This window comes from Arvicanthis niloticus, chromosome 9 (genome assembly GCF_011762505.2).
Source record: "Arvicanthis niloticus isolate mArvNil1 chromosome 9, mArvNil1.pat.X, whole genome shotgun sequence".
Taxonomy (NCBI): domain Eukaryota; kingdom Metazoa; phylum Chordata; class Mammalia; order Rodentia; family Muridae; genus Arvicanthis; species Arvicanthis niloticus.
Window position 1 is genome coordinate 81,113,740 of NC_047666.1, and position 18,314 is coordinate 81,132,053.

Below are 18,314 nucleotides of genomic sequence, written 5' to 3' on the forward strand. Positions count from 1 at the left end.
AAGTTACAGAGGAAAGCAGCAAGGAGAGGCAGCCTGGAGAAACACATGCATGCACCCACTGACAAGCCAGAGCCAGAGCCAGAGCCAGAGCAAAGAGTAGCAGCAACTCAGAATAACGAGACAATGACAAATGTATCAATATCACAGCAGTGCTGAATTATCCAAATGATACTTAGATCAAAGAGAGAAAGCGAGGGGTTTGGAGATGCGGACTCAGAAGTCGAGCTCCAGCTGGAACTCACTGCAGGCTCCACGACTGACCTGAACTGTCTATAAAAACACCCGGAGGCTTTTGTTTTTCCTTTTGCTTCTGTCATGTTTTATGAATATAAAGGTCCTTAAACTACCTTGTAATAGATTAATTACTTTCAAGCTGGTTGACAAAAGGGCACAATGACCGGAAAAATGATACAAAAGAAACAGAAATGATACATTTTAACAAGTTTATCAACAAACCTGGTCAGTGCTCCTGAGGTGCGGATTAAGGTTCAATGGTTCCAAATTGGCAGAATTCAAATTGGGTTCATATTTGGGTTTTTTGTTTTGTTTTGTTTTGTTTGTTTTTTTAAAACCACCTGTCCTAAAACGACATTGTTTATGCTAATTATCTTTGTTGACGCTGCAATTCTGTTTGTTTACTACAATTCTTTTAAAATGCCATATCTCTCTGAAATAGTTCTCACCAGAATCCTTCTAAATCTTGTCTCGGTCTTGTCCTTCCCGGCAGCCCAAGGTGCAGAATACAATACCACAAAGCAGGCACAAGAGCTGGGAGCAAGTTGGAGGCTGCGACTCCTCAGGCTGGCAAAGGCTGGCAGTATTGCTGAGGTTTCGCTGTCAGCCTCCAAGAGAAAAGGACACTGGTGTGGAGAAACGCACACCCCCCTATTGGACAAGCAGCACCATACACCAGCCACAGGATCTCCAGAGGAGATGGGGAACTCTCAGCCAGCAAGTCAAGAGAAGGGGAGATGGCACCAGAGAAAAGGCAAAGCAGCTTCCAGGCTGCAGGGCAGAACCCAGAATCAGACAGGAGGAAAGGACCCTTGATTCCACATGAAGGAATAGAAGGCGTTCTCCAGATGCAAACCTAAACGGGCTCTGAGCATTAGTCTTTAGTGGTTTCCTTTCTTCTCTCTCCTCTTGCTCTAGCAATACCTCTTGATCTGTTTCATCTACACGGCCTTTGAGTTTTACATGCCACATGGCTGAGGATGCCGACACAAGGGGCTAAGCCACCGAGAACAGAATTAAGGGAGGCTTTGAAAGATTCTCCATAGTGACATAGTTTCTTAACCGTAAACATGTTTCAATTAAGAGGCACATCACTTATGCATTGGTACATCACTGAGCATCTTTTAAGATGACTGCCATCCCCTGTCTCAGAGATGGAACATACTGAGTTAGCACAGAAGAACTGAGAGCTTGGCCTACGTCCCTTTATGGCCCCTGGTATTGGTAAACCTCGCTAAGACACAGACAAATAAACAAATTCACAAAGTAAACAGCACCCACCAGTAACACCACTTAAAGTAATGTATAATGGGGTTGTGTTCAGAACCCAGCACACACCTGTGTGATACAATATACACCTTAGGAGGTGGGAAGATGGAGATGGGAAGAGAAGACAATAAAAAGAAGACATCCCTTGGGGATGTTGCTCTGTGAGTGTGTCCTGAACAAAATGCATGTGACACAGCTCCCAACTCTAGGAAGGGTAAGATGCTCAAAACCAGACAGGTTTTCGCATCTGCCTCTAATCTACGATGCTCATGCAAATCTCGGTTACAAGCTTTCCAAGAACAGACAGCACATTTTCTTACAGCTTCTGGTATTTGAGGCACAGAAAAGCGGATCAACCTGTAATCAACAGCCACACACTTTTCCATCTCTCCCACCTGCTGTCCCCTGACCTGGCCACTGTGCTACCCAGCAGTTAACCTTGCATTGTTCCTGATCATCAGGCAGACTCCTGCCAAGTCTTTAGACAGAATGGGGTATGGGACAGAAGTGTGTTTTAAACACGGTTTCATGTGAGGTACATTCCAGAGCAAGGTGCCAGCCCAGGTAGCTCGCAGATTATGGCACTGGCGACTACAATCTGCAATGACTGATGAGTACATTTTTCCTCCAGGAAGTAGTAGTAAGTTAACGCTAAGTAAAATGACGGAAGTAGGCAATGGAACACACTGCAAACAGATAATTAGGCTCAAGGGCTTACAATTGCCATGAAGTGACAGAAAGGAGATAGGGAGCTTTTTTCAAAATTCCCACCTAGACATTACCTGGCACTGTGAATGTACTTCTTACTTGGGAGCATAATGGATTCTTTTTTATTTTAAGTCTCAACTACACTGAATAAATGCCAACATAAAAAATATCTTATTGGGGGGAGGAAATCAGCTAACTATAAAATATCAGTATTGTGAGGGATATCCTTATACCCAGCTAGTGCTTTCTCATGGCAGTTCTGCAAAGTGGTTTTCACAAACCCAAAAGGGTGTTCCCTGCTTCAGAATAACATTGAGAGTTCTCTAATGAGATAAAGATGATTTCCTTCATAGGGCTGACCGTAAAGACATCTGATCAGTTGAGTCAACTTTTTTTTCTTTCGCATCATGTCTAGACCCTCCAGCATTCCCATCAACATTTGGAAACAGGCTGCTGTCGGAACCCATTTTGAGAAAAGCAACTTCACGAGCCTCTGAGCTTAACACACTTCCTTCTTCAGCTCGAACTTTTCTTTTCCTTCCTGGATATGAGCAGACTTTCTAATATCAATAGATAGATAGATAGATGATAGATAGATAGATAGATAGGTAGATAGATAGATAGATTTAAAGACTTTTATTTCCTTAAATGAAATTTTACAGTTCAGTAACTGAAGACGGTTACAAGTAGCTTAGTCATGAAATGATCATATTAGAAATAAGACGAATACAAATTAAAGAGGCTGACAGCTGTGTCAGTGATAGTGTCAGAGATGGTTATTTCTCCTTCAGCAGCAGGAGAGTCACACCACAATATAAAGCAATTTTTTTACATATTTAAATATTAGGACACAGCTGACATTCTTGAATTAAAAAAAAAAAAAGCTGAAGTCACAATACTTCATTCTTTAACTCTCAGATAAATGGAAGGACTGTGACCACCTCCAAGACCTCTCAGGAGAGCTAGCAATGCTACCCCCAATACTTAGACCATGCTGCTATTTGAGGTTCGTGTAAATTTTGAGACATGGAGGTTTGTTTTACTAATCATCCTCTGGGATCTGGGACGCGCACTGCCTGTTCATCCCCCACCTGAGAAGCATCCTTCAGTAGGAAACTGCAGAGCAGCACAAGTGGGAGGTTCAATCTTTCCAGGTCTGAAATCCACTCCCATTTACCTCTTGACCATCCTCACAGACAATGAAACTGGTGCCTACTTAGGTATTTAACTGTTTACCAGCACTCCGGACTGTTATGTCTGCCCTTTCTGTAGCTGGGAACACGGACGCTCATCACCCTGAATCTAAAGCCTCAAGCTGGTCTGCAAGTTTTGAATATTTCTTCAAGTTTCAAATAGTCAGCATATTGTAATAATAATAATAATAATAATAATAATAAATAAGAGAGGATTATAACACTCTATCGGTGACAGTAGCAATGAGAATCATTTAAGACTTCAGTGGTGCCTGAGGTCTCAGCAACTTCTGTCCACTACAACTAATTTTCCATTCATAAAGACATTAGGAATTCTTTTCAAAGTCTAAATGAGTTTGAATGAAAAACTCTTTGATATCAGGTGAGCAAATAGAATATAATTTAAGTCAATAGAAATGACCTATTTATTCAACAAAAGTTGCAAATAACTGAAAAGGAAAAATAAAAAGCAAACCTCAGCCTGGTTATTTATATATGTTAGCACCATTATCTAGTTTCTCTTTAGAGAGTTTCAATAGTCGATACTGCATCTATCTGCATGACATATCTGTTTAAGTGACAATAGACAAATGGGGAGAGGCAGTGGGAACAAACTGTCATGATTTGCTGGGGTTTGGGGAGCTGTTGCCAATTTCAACCTCACGGTAACTTATTTAAAATATTATAATGTATGACATTTTTCAAAATTATTTTAACTACTAATTTTACACACAGGATGTACATCTGAACAAACTAGTTGATTATCACTGGCTTATTTAATTATCCAGCTAAAAATGTATGTCCCTGGAACATGCAGAAAGAACATAAAAGCCTTACCAGGAGGAGAAACAAAACAATGTTAAGAGATTTGAGCATTAGGAAATTAAAGGAAAAAGTTTGGCTTAAAAAGAGATAATTGAAAAATACAAATAAAGTTCCCAGCAGGCAGCTTGCCTATATGGAGGAGTAGGTTGTGTCTGTTAATATGTAACCGCCTCTTTATAAGAACAATCTGCTAACAGGTTACAAATCAGACAGAGTTTTATTTGCAAATAATAATAATAATAATAATAATAATAATAATAATAATAATAACATAATTAGAATTCAGAAAAATAACCATTGATGTATTCATCTGCACATGTTGGGAAACTTACTCTGATCAATTAACAAATTGCTACATTAGACAATGATATGTTTCAATGTGAACAACTTCCATATTCACAGAGAAACAAGACTGTGTTTGCAAAGGAAAACTAACTAGTTAGAAGAGTTAATTGCAATACTTTGAAAAAATTAATTCAAAACTGTTCCGATAGATCCACCTTCTTAATTAAGAGACGAGGGTGACAGAGAGAGGCAGCGTCACCACACACACATTACACATTTTACTTTCTCTCCTGGTCAGACAGTGGCTTCTCTAAAAATGTGACCACATCCAAGGCTTGTTTTCCTCTCCACACTTTTCCTCTCCCGTGGCTTCAGTTCTAAAATGTTTTAATCTTTGTCCTTTCTTTTTTCGTCTTTTCATATCAAATTCAGGCATTTGAGTGATGAACAGCTTGACTTAGCATATTTTTAACCAGCTGGTCTAGCACCTAGCTTGCATTGCATAGTCAGATACAACAAATGTTTATACAGAAGGTATAGCTTGCATGAAAATGAAAAAACCCTGGGTATCTTGCATCCTGGCTTTTTTTAGCTTTTTTTTTTTTTTTAATTCACCATACAGAATACGAAGTTTGAGTTCTTTTTAATGGCAAACAAAAATCTATTTATAGTTCAAAAAAATGAACTTACACAAGGATAAGAACTCAAAGTTAAAAATTGTAATGTATAATTACAGGGACATGAGGAGGGCTAAAATTCTTTAAAAACCCCCATGCTACTTGCAGCAACATCAAATGGAAAGGAATTGCACATACCTCTAAATAGGAACAACTAATTAAAGATACACTAACTCCCTCCCATCAGGGCTCAGCGGAAAGTGTAGTTTATCAAAATTCAGCTAAGGCAGCGAGCACAAAAGTAGCCACTAAACTTAAAAAGGGGGTGCCTTGTTTGTTCACTTCTTCCCCTCTTCAGACACCTCGAGAACCATCTACTAATATTTAACTGTGATGTTAAATTTTCTTGGGGGGGGGGGGGGACAACAGCCGGGCTCTCCCATATCAACAAAAGGTCCTGCTTTTCGGAGCAGTTTCCAAAGTTTAACAGAAGGATCAAACAGGAATTTAACAGCCTCCGCTTTAACCACCGCTGAAGCCTTGTGTCACTTCAGAAATTATAGGAGAAAGAGATACTGAATAAGCTAGCAGTCTACAAAAGGTGTGCGGGGGATCAATGAAGGCAGAAAGTGGGGACCTCACAGAGGAAAGGAGCAGCAGCAAGGGGGTGGGGGAGAGAGATGCTTAATGTTCATTTAATTTCCTGCCTGTGATCCGACGCAACCTAAAAACATTAGCAGTAAGCTCGGAGGAGACTTTGCAAATCAGTTCAATTTGGTCCGGGCAACCACAACAGAAATCAGCTCCCAAGGCTGCAGAGACCCGAGAGCTCAAAGCTGCGTTAACAACGCACACAATCTGGGGGAGGCATCTTCCAGTGGATTCACAGACTACTGTGAAATGGAAGAGTTTGCACTTCAGTATATTAGGGGGGGAAAAAAACCAAACAGTACTCACCTTTCAAACTCCTGAGGTAAATCAGGGTCAGTAAGCATGCTGGAAAAGCACAGTTTCCCTTTGTCACGGCGGCCACCTATGATCGGCTCCAACTGAACCTGTCAAGTCAGTCCAAACCTTCTAAACCAATGGATTCTCTTTCTGTCTCTTCTCACTCTCTCTCCCCCTCTCCCTTTCTCCCTCTCCCCCCTCCCCCCCTCTCTCTCTCTCTCTCTCTCTCTCTCTCTCTCTCTCTCTCTCTCTCTCTCTCTCTCTCTCCTAGGACTCCTTGACCATTCTCTTAAAGGGGTAGTACACTTCCAGCAGCGGTCTGGCGACTCCCCCTCTGCACAGCCGCACACTCCGACTGCCAGGCATTAGACAACCTCCGGGCGCCCGTCCTTTCCTCTTAATTCTCTCTCCTGGACATCACTGAATGGTAGAAGTCAACTAGTCTCTCATGCTCTCTCTCTCCTCTAAATAATAAAAGTCACCACAGACACACACACACACACACACACACACACACACACACGCATGCAAGCACACCAGTATCATTGTACAAAATACATTTGGGGCTGATTAAAGAATAACTTTGTAATAACGGAGCCCCAATCAAACTGTGAGTATTAACTAATTAAGCAAAATGATTACACATTAGTCACAGCATTTTTACACAAAGAATTGTTATTCCTCACTCCCCCCACTCTCTCCAAGCGCACACGGAAACACACAAGCATGGGTGTGCTCGCGCACGCACGCACGCACACACACAGACACACTCACTCACTCACTCACACACAACAATCAGGCATTGTTCTAAGGGAAGAAAAGCAACTTTGACAGATTGAAATATAGCAGAGGCCCCTTCAAGGAAACCTGTAAACAGGCTGTCACTCACTCTGTCGGGCTCAGTGCTAGCTCGCTTTCCACAAAGTGCTCTGAATGTCCTGGCAACCCAGGCAAAGTTTCTGTAGCTTCAAACTCCAGAAACCAGGCGTGGAGGAGAGCAGGTATCTGCATGCCAGACACAGCATGCAGGAGCGCAGGAAAATCTCAAACCCCAACCAGAAGATGGCCTGACCAGTCCAGTGTCCTGCTCCCGATGGCTGGGGAGCTCAGGCAGGTCAGAGCCGGTGTGCCCCCCAGCCCTGGGTCTCTTTAATTTCCTCCGTCCAGGCAGGCACAGATAAGCTGGGCAAACTCTGGCTCTCCAAACCCTAAGCTGGCTGGCAAGGCACAGTCTCCAAAGCAGTTCCAATTATCTAGATAAAAATCTGGCAGGCGAGGAAGGTAATCAGGTAATGTACCTTTGACATGGAATGACAGAGGCACCTACATAGGCACAAGGGGATGGTGGCTGTCCCCATGTGAGGCAGCATCTGGCTACGGAATAAGCACACATTTACCAACACAAGATAGTACGCTTTCTACACACACAGTCAGTCACACACACACACACATGCTCTCCACTCCTACTGGGAGGGTTCATTGTGCACAAAAGGCTACATTACAGAGCCCGCCCCAATAAGGGAGAGAGAGGGAAAAAAAGCCTTCCATTGTTGAGAGGGCAGGTCAGTTGATTAGATTTTCTGTGGAGAATTCCACGAGGAAATTCCCTTCAAAGCTGAAGTGATTAACTGGGGGCTACTCTGGAAATGGGAGAGACAATGGCTCAATAGTCCGCACACCCAATGTCCAGGCTGGCACTGAACTCACTTAAAAAAAAATAAAAATAAAAGCCAGACTCTCTGTGCTTTTCCATAGGCTCCCCCCACCCCACCAACCCCCCTCTACTCCTTCCACCTTCCCCCTCCCAGTCCCTTTTATTTCGCAGCTGGATAACATTAAGAGCCTTTAAAACCACAAGGGTTGACCCCACAGCAGTTTGATTAGGTCCCACTTTTTTTTTATCCTGGCGACAGGCAGACAGTAAGTTTACTTTTTCAGACATACACAATGACACACCATACACATATTCTGAGTGAAAATCTCTGATTGCTTTGCTCCCTCTGGAGTATTTACTCTTTATTCAGAGCTAAGAAATTTGGGGACAAAGTCGAAAATAACTTAATCATCAGACCCAGCATTCAGGAGAGATCTAGAAACATGCATACCAGCGTGCATGCGTGCATGCATGCATACACGCGCACGCGCACACACACACACACACACACACACACACACACACACGCACACATGCTCAAGGCAGAGTAGGCTTTGAGTATGTCACTATGGAGTTAAGACACTAACAAAACACGGAGTTAAGACCCACCCTGAAAGCTGTTAACAGGGATGTGTCAAAATGACTTGGTTCTCATTTCAGCAGTTGGGGAAGGGGAAGGATATTACTCATTATTTTTTTATGCCATTAGCCTCAAGTTATTTTTTATTACAACACCAACCTACTTCTACATATAAAAATGAGAGAGTCTTGGCATTTATCATAAATATCTATTTTTAATCCCTTAAGAGACCCATCTCCTAACGCACTCTGATGGATTATATACGTATGTAAATAATATATATGTATATATATTATATATATTAAATAAAAATTTTTTCCTATTAATGATGGTCATAGGAACTCTGGGGTTATATATGTTTAAAATATTTCTTTTCTTCTTCTTCTTCTTCTTCTTTTTTTTTTTTTTTGATAACTAGTGAATACTGTTTTGTCTTGGATCAAGAGGGAATACTGGAGCAAGAGAAAGGGTATGGCAAAGGGGATCATGAGAGTGGGGACAGAAGAGGAGACAAGGTGGCAGCAGAAGGCTAGAACTGAAGATAACGGCCATAAGGCGAGATGCTGTGATCCCGTGGTCCCAGCTGCTGTCTTGCTACAGCATCTGCCACTGGCTGTTCTTTGATGCTCTAATCCTGAAGGTCACAGCACAGGTAAGAAAGTATTTTGATAACCAACCCTACTGTAAGACAAGATCTTCTTTAGCTTCTGTTGTTGACACAGCCATGCAATATATACACTTCAGAAGCATACAGATGTCAAATAAATACAAATAACATAAGAGAAATTGCAGAGTGGTCTGAATGTCAGTTTTGGATCTGAAACAAATTATTGGGTTTGGGGAGATGTCTCAGTGGGTAAGACTCTTGCTGTGAAAAATAGGAGGAACTGAGTTCAAACTCCCATGCTAAAGCCAAGAGTCGCCATGAGTTTGGGACACATACACTCTCACACACACACTCACACTCACACACACACACTCACACTCACACTCACACACACACACTCACACACACACACACACACACACTCACACACACATGCTTACGTTAAAATTATATATATTTATTTTTTTCACAGTCGTTTTAAGAGTTGAGTTGAGACAGATTAAAAAGCGAGAAGAAAATGTGTCCCCTTAAAAAATGGCCAGCCCATCCTGACAGTAAGAATGAATAGTTGTAAGACTGTCAGGAGCTCCACTTGGGTAGGTTAGCACAAGTAGTTCCACAGCATAGGCCGGAGCCTCTGTCTACCCCACGAGCTCTGCCAGTGTTCACACGTGGGCTCAGGGAAAGTGAAATCGTACGGCTGCTGAGGAGTCTATTCCCCAGGTCACTTGTGTCCTCAGAAAGAGGAAGCAACCCTTCAAAACATATAGCTGAACAGAGGCTCACTGATGGTGCCACTGTTGTGTGGGACCCTAAAGGCTTTCAGGAAATTTCTACTCAAATTTAATTTATAAACTCTGGTCTCTATAATAAAACTGTACTTAATATTTGAATAGTGTGTACATACTTGTTTTTTTTTTCTTCTTCTTCTTCTTTTAGATAGGTCTCATGTGTTACTACTGTGGAGCCCAGCCTGTTCTTGAACTCACAATTCTCCTGCCTCAGATCCTGCTTGTTGAAATTACAAGCATGATCTGCCAGGAGCTATAAAGAGTACTTTCAAATTTTCCTCTAAAGTTTTATTTTGTTTGAATTCTATAATACAAAGTAGAAGTACCACAATTTTAAAATGTCAGACAAAAACAAAACCAAAAAACACCCATATCCCAAATATTTAGTCAAAATCTTTTCTTTGAGTACATCCGGCAATGTTGCTAACCAAGTTAACCTGGTATTTAAAATTAAGTATATTAATTTAAGAACATTGTTATTTTGTACTAAATGTTAACGGGCCTAAGTGTTTTATGACTATCACATAATGCATGTTAAATAAACTTATAGTATTTTGTCAATTATTTGAACAAGTGAAGATATTCAACTAGTTATATAGCTGACACTGTCCTATTAAAATTGACATCATGATTGATGGACACCTAATTAGGGAAAATTTCACAACATAAATGAGTACGTTGTAATTTTAAGAGAATACTCACATTTTAGACAACGACAGAGACAGAAAACACCAGCCCATTCTCACAAATGTCTTGATTTAAAGGATGTTTACTTGGGCAGGCAAGAGGCCTTAGCTATTGCTGTCAAACCTGACAGAGTTCAATCCTTGGGACTCACATGATGGGAAGAGAGAACCAATTCCCACTAGCTGTTGTCTGACCTCTGCTGTGACATGCTGTGACACACACACACACACACACACACACACACACACACACCAGACATGGTACATAAAATTAACAAATGAAAGTGTAATTAGCTTTAAGATGGTTATTTATTACAATTATTAAAATAGTTGACCAATCTTATTCTTGTATCATGATGACAACACATTCTTCTCTCAATGCTGCCCTCTTTATGGATGATTTCTGAAGGTTTCTTTATCACATCAATTGATTCCCTGATGCCCACTCATATAATAGAATCTTTCTATCAAAATCATCTAATCCAGAAAAAAAATCTCAATTAACAAAGTAAGACTAACTGAAGTTTACGCTGAATTTATACGGGATGAATTTATGAAAAATCATGTTTTTTCACTCAACATACACAATCCTTTCCCCTTGTGCCACAGGTAAGCTCTGTGTGGTGTCAGACAGTGAACGTGCACAGGGACAAGTGACAGTTCCTCTGGTGGGAAAAGTCAGAACACTTCTGACTTTAAAGTGGAGAATTCACAGAACCTACCGGAAGAGAAGCTACTCGTTTGTGGCCATTCCTTTAATGGCTACCAGAGTTCTACTTAAGAAAATTTTAACCTGCTAAGAGATTCAGAGAACATACTGTGCTGAAAGTTTACTTAGAATCAGCAAAAGAGCTAATGGCAGCCCTATCCCAAACAGCATGGCTCTGGTTTTTCATCATTAGGGAATATCTACACACTATAATCTATATTTTATTATGTATATACCTCTCATTTTTAGAGAAGATCTTACTGCACAGTGTAGACTGACCTTCAACTGATATCAATCTTCCAGCCTCAGTGTCTGGGTTACAGAAACACCATGGTACCTGGCTTTACACTGCTTCTTTAGGGTAACTAATTGAGGCAGAACTGAGAACTAAACCTGGTTCATAGGAAAACACTTGGACAATACTCTTGTTCTTAAGTTAACTACATCTCTCTGTCTTTTTTACCCTCCTTTGAATGTGTCCTGAGTGATATATAGATATTACTTGTTATATGTGAGGGTGTTATCTATTAATCTCTGTTGTGCTTATCTCTCACACAGAGCCAAGAGAGGGTGAAATATGAAAGCCTAGGTTCTAGAAGAGTCTCCTGCTCCTGCCTTGCTAAGAATGAGCTAGCTCTTTAACACTGAACAATTGGTCTCTACCACTTTCCCCATTCTCAAGTCCTTCTTCTACAGTCTGCTTTTGATAAATAAATTTACAATTTCCAAAATAAGACTTCTGTCTCTTCAATTGTATTTATGCTGATTGAAAGTCTGTAAGACTATCCATACATGTAACAGGTTAGGCTGACCGGCTAAGGTGTGGCGTAAGTATTAACTATACATTCATTTGTCTGTATAATACATACAAGAAAATCAAGTTTGATCATTAATATCAGAAATTTCATTTTTCAAATAAATATAATTATATTTTTTATTGTATTATCTCATTTAAGAAGAGACTAGAAAAGTAGGGGTTTTTTCAGTTTTTTTTTTTTTTTTAATTGAAAATAGTTAGAGGCTGGAGAAATGGCACAGTGGTTAAGAGCACTGGCTACTCTTCCAGAAGACCTAGGTTCAATTCCCAGCACCCACATTGCAGCTCACAACTGTCTGTAACTCCAGTTCCAGGGGATCTGACGCCATCATTCATATATATATATATATATATATATATATATATATATATATATGCAAAAATAGCAATTCTTTTCTCAGATCATATATACAGATTAGCTTTCTCTCCTTCTATTCCTCCCAGTTCCTTCCCCACCTTCATCCCCTCCAGATTTGCTCCCTGTCTGTCTCTCATTAGAAAAAAACAGGCTTCGAAGAGATAATGAAACATGATAAAATAAAATATTATAAGGTAAAGCAAAGACCATCATACTGAAGTTGGACTTGACAAACTTACAGAAAGAAAAGATTCCCAAGAGCAGGGAGAAGAGTCAGAGACTCACTTGGTCTTACAGTCAGGAGTCCCATTAACACACTAAGCTAGTAGCCAGAAGGCTCATGCAGAGGCCCTGATGCCAGCCCATGTAGGACCTCTGCTTCCTACCTCAGTCTCTGTGAGCTCATGAGTGCCTTGCCCAGTTGACTCAGAGGACCCTGTTCTCTTGGGGTCCTCCATCCCCTCTAGCACTTGTATTATTCCTGCCACCCCTTCATCTGGAGTCCCTGAGCTCTAAGGGGTAGGGTTCAATGTAGACCTCCCATGTGGAATCCTTCATTCCTGACAAAGAACGGAGAGTTAGGACATAGAAAGATTTCTGCCCTAATCCAAAATTTGAAAGCAACAAATGAAAATTTCAAGAGGAAACGAAAAGAGTGCAGCATTGAAAGTTCTGAAAGGCAAATGGTGCTTTAAAAAAAAAATCTAGATTTTCACACGAATGCTATGGATCCACTGTGAAACACTGCCAAATTGACTGCTACTTTATTTTTGTGTCATTTTCCACAAAAATCAGTTACTGCCACAATTTAGGAAAACAGTCATATTGAATACAGGCTGAAAAAAAATAACATTTCCAAATGAATGCACTAGTCCAATTATTCAACAGACAAATGCAGTCTCTTTAATTTACGTTGTACTTAAAACCCTCTCTGTGTATATTAAAATATTAAAATTTAAATGCACACCTTTACAAGCAGAGGGGAAAGGATCATTGTTATCTCTTCATTTTCCCCTAAGTTGAAGAACTATTTGGGGGTAAAATACTTATTATTTGTTTAAACAAAGGCCTCAGTGTTAATTGACGCTAAAACAAACCCAATGGCTCTGCAATCAGAAATCCTCACTTGTAAACCTTGCGTGAAGACTAGACACAGACTAAAAGGCTCAATGTCTGTCAGATGTACCACAGTCCACGGTCATATTAACTAAACAAAATCACAATTTTTTTCCTGGTGTAAGAAACCAACTTCCATTTTTGTCAATATTCACAGCTGAGTCATTATTCTTGACATGAAGAATAAAATATCTTTCTTCTATTGAATGTATGCCCTGAATTTTGTTAGGGAATATCATATTGTGAGAAAAATCCAGAGTGAATGCACCTAAGCAAAGCACTAATAGAAGATGAAGATCAAACAATAAACTTATAAAAATAAAATTATGACCTGTTAGGATATGGGCTTCATAACCTGGCTTATAGTAAGGAGAAACCTACAACATTTACAAAGATTCCCTTGTTTACTTTTTCTCCACAATTTTTAAAAGAAAGGACGGGGAAAATAATTAACCGGTTTAGGATTACACAACCCGATAAGAGGAAAAGACGATTTGAATGCGAGTTACTTGACTATGAATGTAGAGCCAGTGTGCTACCCAGGGAGCCTGGCTGTAACAAGAGAAAAAAAAAAACACGACCAAAGACCCATTGTGTGATGACAAATGCTCCTGGGGGGTTGGGTAAGAAATATGATTTCCACATAAGATGCCCAACATCCAAACCTGCAGCATTTAGATACAGTTCTTATGTGCTCAATAAAATATATATCATAAAGTCAGCCACAAAGCCCTGGAAGCAGTATGAGAATTTCAAAACTAGAGAGAGAGACACAGTCATATGCAGTATGTGTTCACATTAGTATTAATAATACACAGTGCCACACTCATTAATATATATAGCACACCACTATCAGAAATGTGGGCTGACACTAAAATCAGTAACCTCCAAAACAGAATATCTGAACATAACTTTATTTACATATAAGACTTGTTTGGGGAGAGTTTTATAAACAATAGAGAGAGATGGAGGCTGGAGAGATGGCTCCATCCTTGAATGAACCGGTTGCTTTTTTAGAATGTCCAGGTTCAATTCCCAGCACCCACATTTGGCAGCTCAAAACTGTCTGTAACCCCAGTTCTAAGGACCCAATACCTTTTTCTGGCCTCTGAGGACCCCTCACATGCTATATGATGCTCAAGTATAAATAAGGTAAAAATAAACTTTCTGGAAAAAATATGCAAAGATATACCAAGTTCCTGGATAGATAGGTAGTATCATGCCCCTTTCATAAAACTAAATCCTTTCTATGTTAAACATCAGTTTAACAAATTCAAAACTAAAATATAGACATGTGTTTAAAGTACAAAGTTTCTGTAAATGTTTTTCTTACAACATAAAGAAGGATAATTTGAAAATGTCTGATGACAAGAGCCATATTTCTGGAAACTAGAACCACATAGAACCATGACCTGATGAAATAGGGAATACAGAGGAAAGAAGTTCACACACACACACACACACACACACACACACACACACACACTTTTTACATGCAAATCACACACTGCCACTTAACCAATGCAGTCTGGAACCCACACTGAACATGAGCAGGGATGGAGATTCCACAAGAAAATAAGACATAAATGCCAGAATAAAGCCGCAAATCACCAGCAAGGAACATGAACAAAATCAAAAAGAATTTTAGGAATGAGATGCTCTTACTAACATTGGATCAAAATTCACTAGTCATAAATAAAAGATTAATAAATCAATATAAAACCCAAAGCAGAGAGTGACATTGTGTGGCCTAAGCATCAAAAGCTATGGGACACTTTCTACACCCAAGAAAGCAGCTAACTTCTGAGATGAGCAAGTTCTTTGAAATCAATGAGAAAAAAAAAAAAAATAGCAAAATCCCAATAACAAAGAAAACAAAGAACAAATTTTCAAAGAAAAAATCAAGTATTATTAAACAGACCCAAATGTCTATCTTTGCAATGAAAATTCAGTTTCACATCCAGGGTGATGATATCTGTGTCTTTTGCCTGTTTGCCAAGAAATGAGGACCTCGGTGCACTGTAGATTACACAACCCCAAGTCATTACTTCTCTCCCTTGTAATATTTCTATACAAACACAGTCTACTTCCCACTCCAGTGATTACACTTCATCTTCGCTATGTGCTTTTGTTTCAAAACAAGACAAAAGCTTTCTAAATGAATGCTTGATACAGCCCATCTACTCTCGGCATTTCCTGGGTATTCTAGTTCATCAGCCTGGTTCTTAGACCCAGAGGAGATTAGGAGCTAAGTGGAACCCAATCCAGCACAATCAAGCAATGTACAGTGACCCACCAGTGTCGACCCACAGACACCCCACATCTCCCATGTAACAGGTAAAAGAAAAACAACATCTATTCACAGAGAGTGGGGTTGTTTATGGACAGAAAAACCGGACAGATAGCATCTATTTGTGGGTTACAGAAGAGATGTTTATCAATAGTGATTTGGGAATATCCAATACACATACAAGTTGGGACTTCATATCTGATCATCTTAGTCAGGAAAATATTCGGCATGTGCAAGGTGTTATACATCCAAAGTGGTTTAACATGCCAAGGCCTGTGGCAGCGGAGGTCAGCTGCTGCTGATTCAGTAGGCAGAGACTAGGGCCCAAGGCGAGGATGGAATACTACACGGGCCCAAGTCTACTGCTCATCTTAAAGTAGCTCAGTATTTATAAATTAAGCATATATAACTAAACCACTGAAAAGTATTTCTGAGTACATCCCCATCAACAGAATACAATGTTTATTAAATTCCATTAATAATACGTTGGGCGGTTGTGCTTTTGGAGGGCTGTAATACATTTACATTTGACATGTCAGGACATCTGAAGCTTTCACTTATGATAATAACACTCAGCGTAACTCAGATTTGAGATGGCATTTATAAAATACAAGTCTTGAACACATCATATATGACTCTTTACTCCCTGGTGTGTGTCCGAATCCTGCCTAGTCTCTGCTTCATCAGACTGGAGGCCTTGCTCAGTCTGCAGTGTCTTTACTAATGATGTTTTGTCTAACAGAACACCACTGCTGGGTACATTGCCCAAGCCTCTCTCCTGATTTTTTAGGATAATTTTCACTGGTGCCTTTACCACTAGATTCCAGACCTCCTGGGCCTGTCTGTGTACTCTCCTATACCTGGACTCTGCAGCCTGAGTTTGCCTGTTTAGTGACTTATCCCGAAGGCAATTTTGCAGCCCCAGATTCCTGGGCATCTCTACTTAAAGAAAATACAAAGGACTTTTGAAGCCTAAACTTGGGCAAGGAAACTGGCATGGCTCAGGCCACTTCTTAATCATATTCTCAAGGTACGGCACCTTCTGTCTTTGAGTGCATGTCCTGGGACTGGGGTTGGCTTAACAGGCAAAGCCCTAGTCACTCATCAGCGAGGACTGGAGCTTGGTCGCCCAGAACCCAAATGAAAGCAGAGCAGACATTTACGTGGCCTGCCTCTAGTTTTGGAAACAGAATCCCTGGGGCAAACTAGGTAGCTGGGCTGAGTGGAGCTGATCCAGGTTCAAACAGCAGACTCTGCCTCTGTACATAAGAAGGAGAAGAATCAAGAAAGATAATGACTTCAGGTCTTCACCTGAATACACATGCATGTGCATCTACATACACATGAGCACACACACACTCACACACTCACATGGAAAAAGCCTGCTTTAAATGTTCCTAAACTGTAAGAACTACCACTGCAAGGAGGGAAACTGAAGAGATAGCAGCATCCTTGTCACAAGTTTAAAGTTAGGGCCTTTGGGTGAAAGCTGGTAGGTTATGTTGTATTTAACATGATAGTCATAATGATACCTTAAAGAAACTCCAAAATTGAACACTGAAATATTACTGTGGACCGTGATCAATTGTGAAAGAAAATACAGAGATCCTTAAGTATTAAATACGGTGTTATAAATATGGGCAAAACAAAAAACTACAAAGCATAAAAGCCAATGAAATGGAGAGGTTTGTAGCTACTGGTATGGGATCCTTCTAAAAGACAAAAAAAAAAAAACAACAAACAACAACAACAAAACAGGGTCTATTTCAGGGAAAATGAAGCTATGAATTATCTTTGTCACGTCAGTCCCATACTGCCTGGGTTCGTGTTCTCTCTCTCTCTCTCTCTCTCTCTCTCTCTCCTCATTTACCTTTTCCATAAGAAAGGCTGAAGAGCTAACCAAGTGTACGACCTATCAGAAATGCCTCAGTTATAAAACAGTTTCAAGTTATTCAAACAGAAACAGTTCCATGAAAATACAGTTTTTAAGAGAGGACAAAAGTCAAAAGAAAGTTTTTATAAATATTTGTAAAAACAATGAAGGGATAGCTTTTGGTGTCCATAATTCAATGCATGTCACTATTAATTTCACAATGGTAATAATCCCTGTCAAATCCAACTTTCCTTCCATTTGTCCAAGTGGCCAGATGTTATTTTCACAATTAGATAGTCACTGTCACTGTCATTTTGATTGCATTTAAGGTGACTGAGAACACAATTGCTCACTGTTGCCCTTACCATGAGTCAAATCTTACTTTTGCTCTAAAAATGTTCCATTTACATCTCTCTTTGATGGATTTTCCTGTTGTTTGACTATATAGTTCTGTAAAAACCATTATGTGACTTTATGCCAAATTCAGAGCCTCATAAGCAACCTGAGCTCTGTGATTCATTCACAAAGAAACCCACACCCCAGTAAAAGATATAACATATAACATATAAAAACATATAACAACGATCTCATCCAAACAAGATAAATACATTAGATGAAAAAGACCTAATAGTTGCTCTTCCTCCTGGTATTCTGAAAGTGTGGCTAGGAAGAAATAATGCCACCACATGTCATTCAGATGCCACATATCTTATAGATGCCACATGTCATATAGACACCACATATCATACAGACA

At 40.0% G+C, this 18,314-nt stretch overlaps 1 protein-coding gene across 11 annotated transcripts in view; it reads right to left on the reverse strand.

The window, feature by feature from the left end:
• Positions 1–18,314, reverse strand: part of Sox5 (SRY-box transcription factor 5) — a 943,910-nt gene that overhangs the window by 368,284 nt on the left and 557,312 nt on the right. For 2 of the 11 annotated variants that reach the window (XM_076940820.1, XM_076940812.1), the window contains exon 1: positions 6,089–6,273. The exons of 5 other annotated variants lie outside the window; for them this stretch is intronic. In XM_076940820.1, the coding sequence (XP_076796935.1) occupies positions 6,089–6,126 (38 nt within the window). In that variant the 5' untranslated portion in view covers positions 6,127–6,273. Of the gene's footprint in view, positions 1–6,088; positions 6,352–18,314 lie in introns of those variants that run through there. 4 more of the 11 variants (XM_076940821.1, XM_076940813.1, XM_034512436.2 and 1 more) reach the window with 4 other exon arrangements.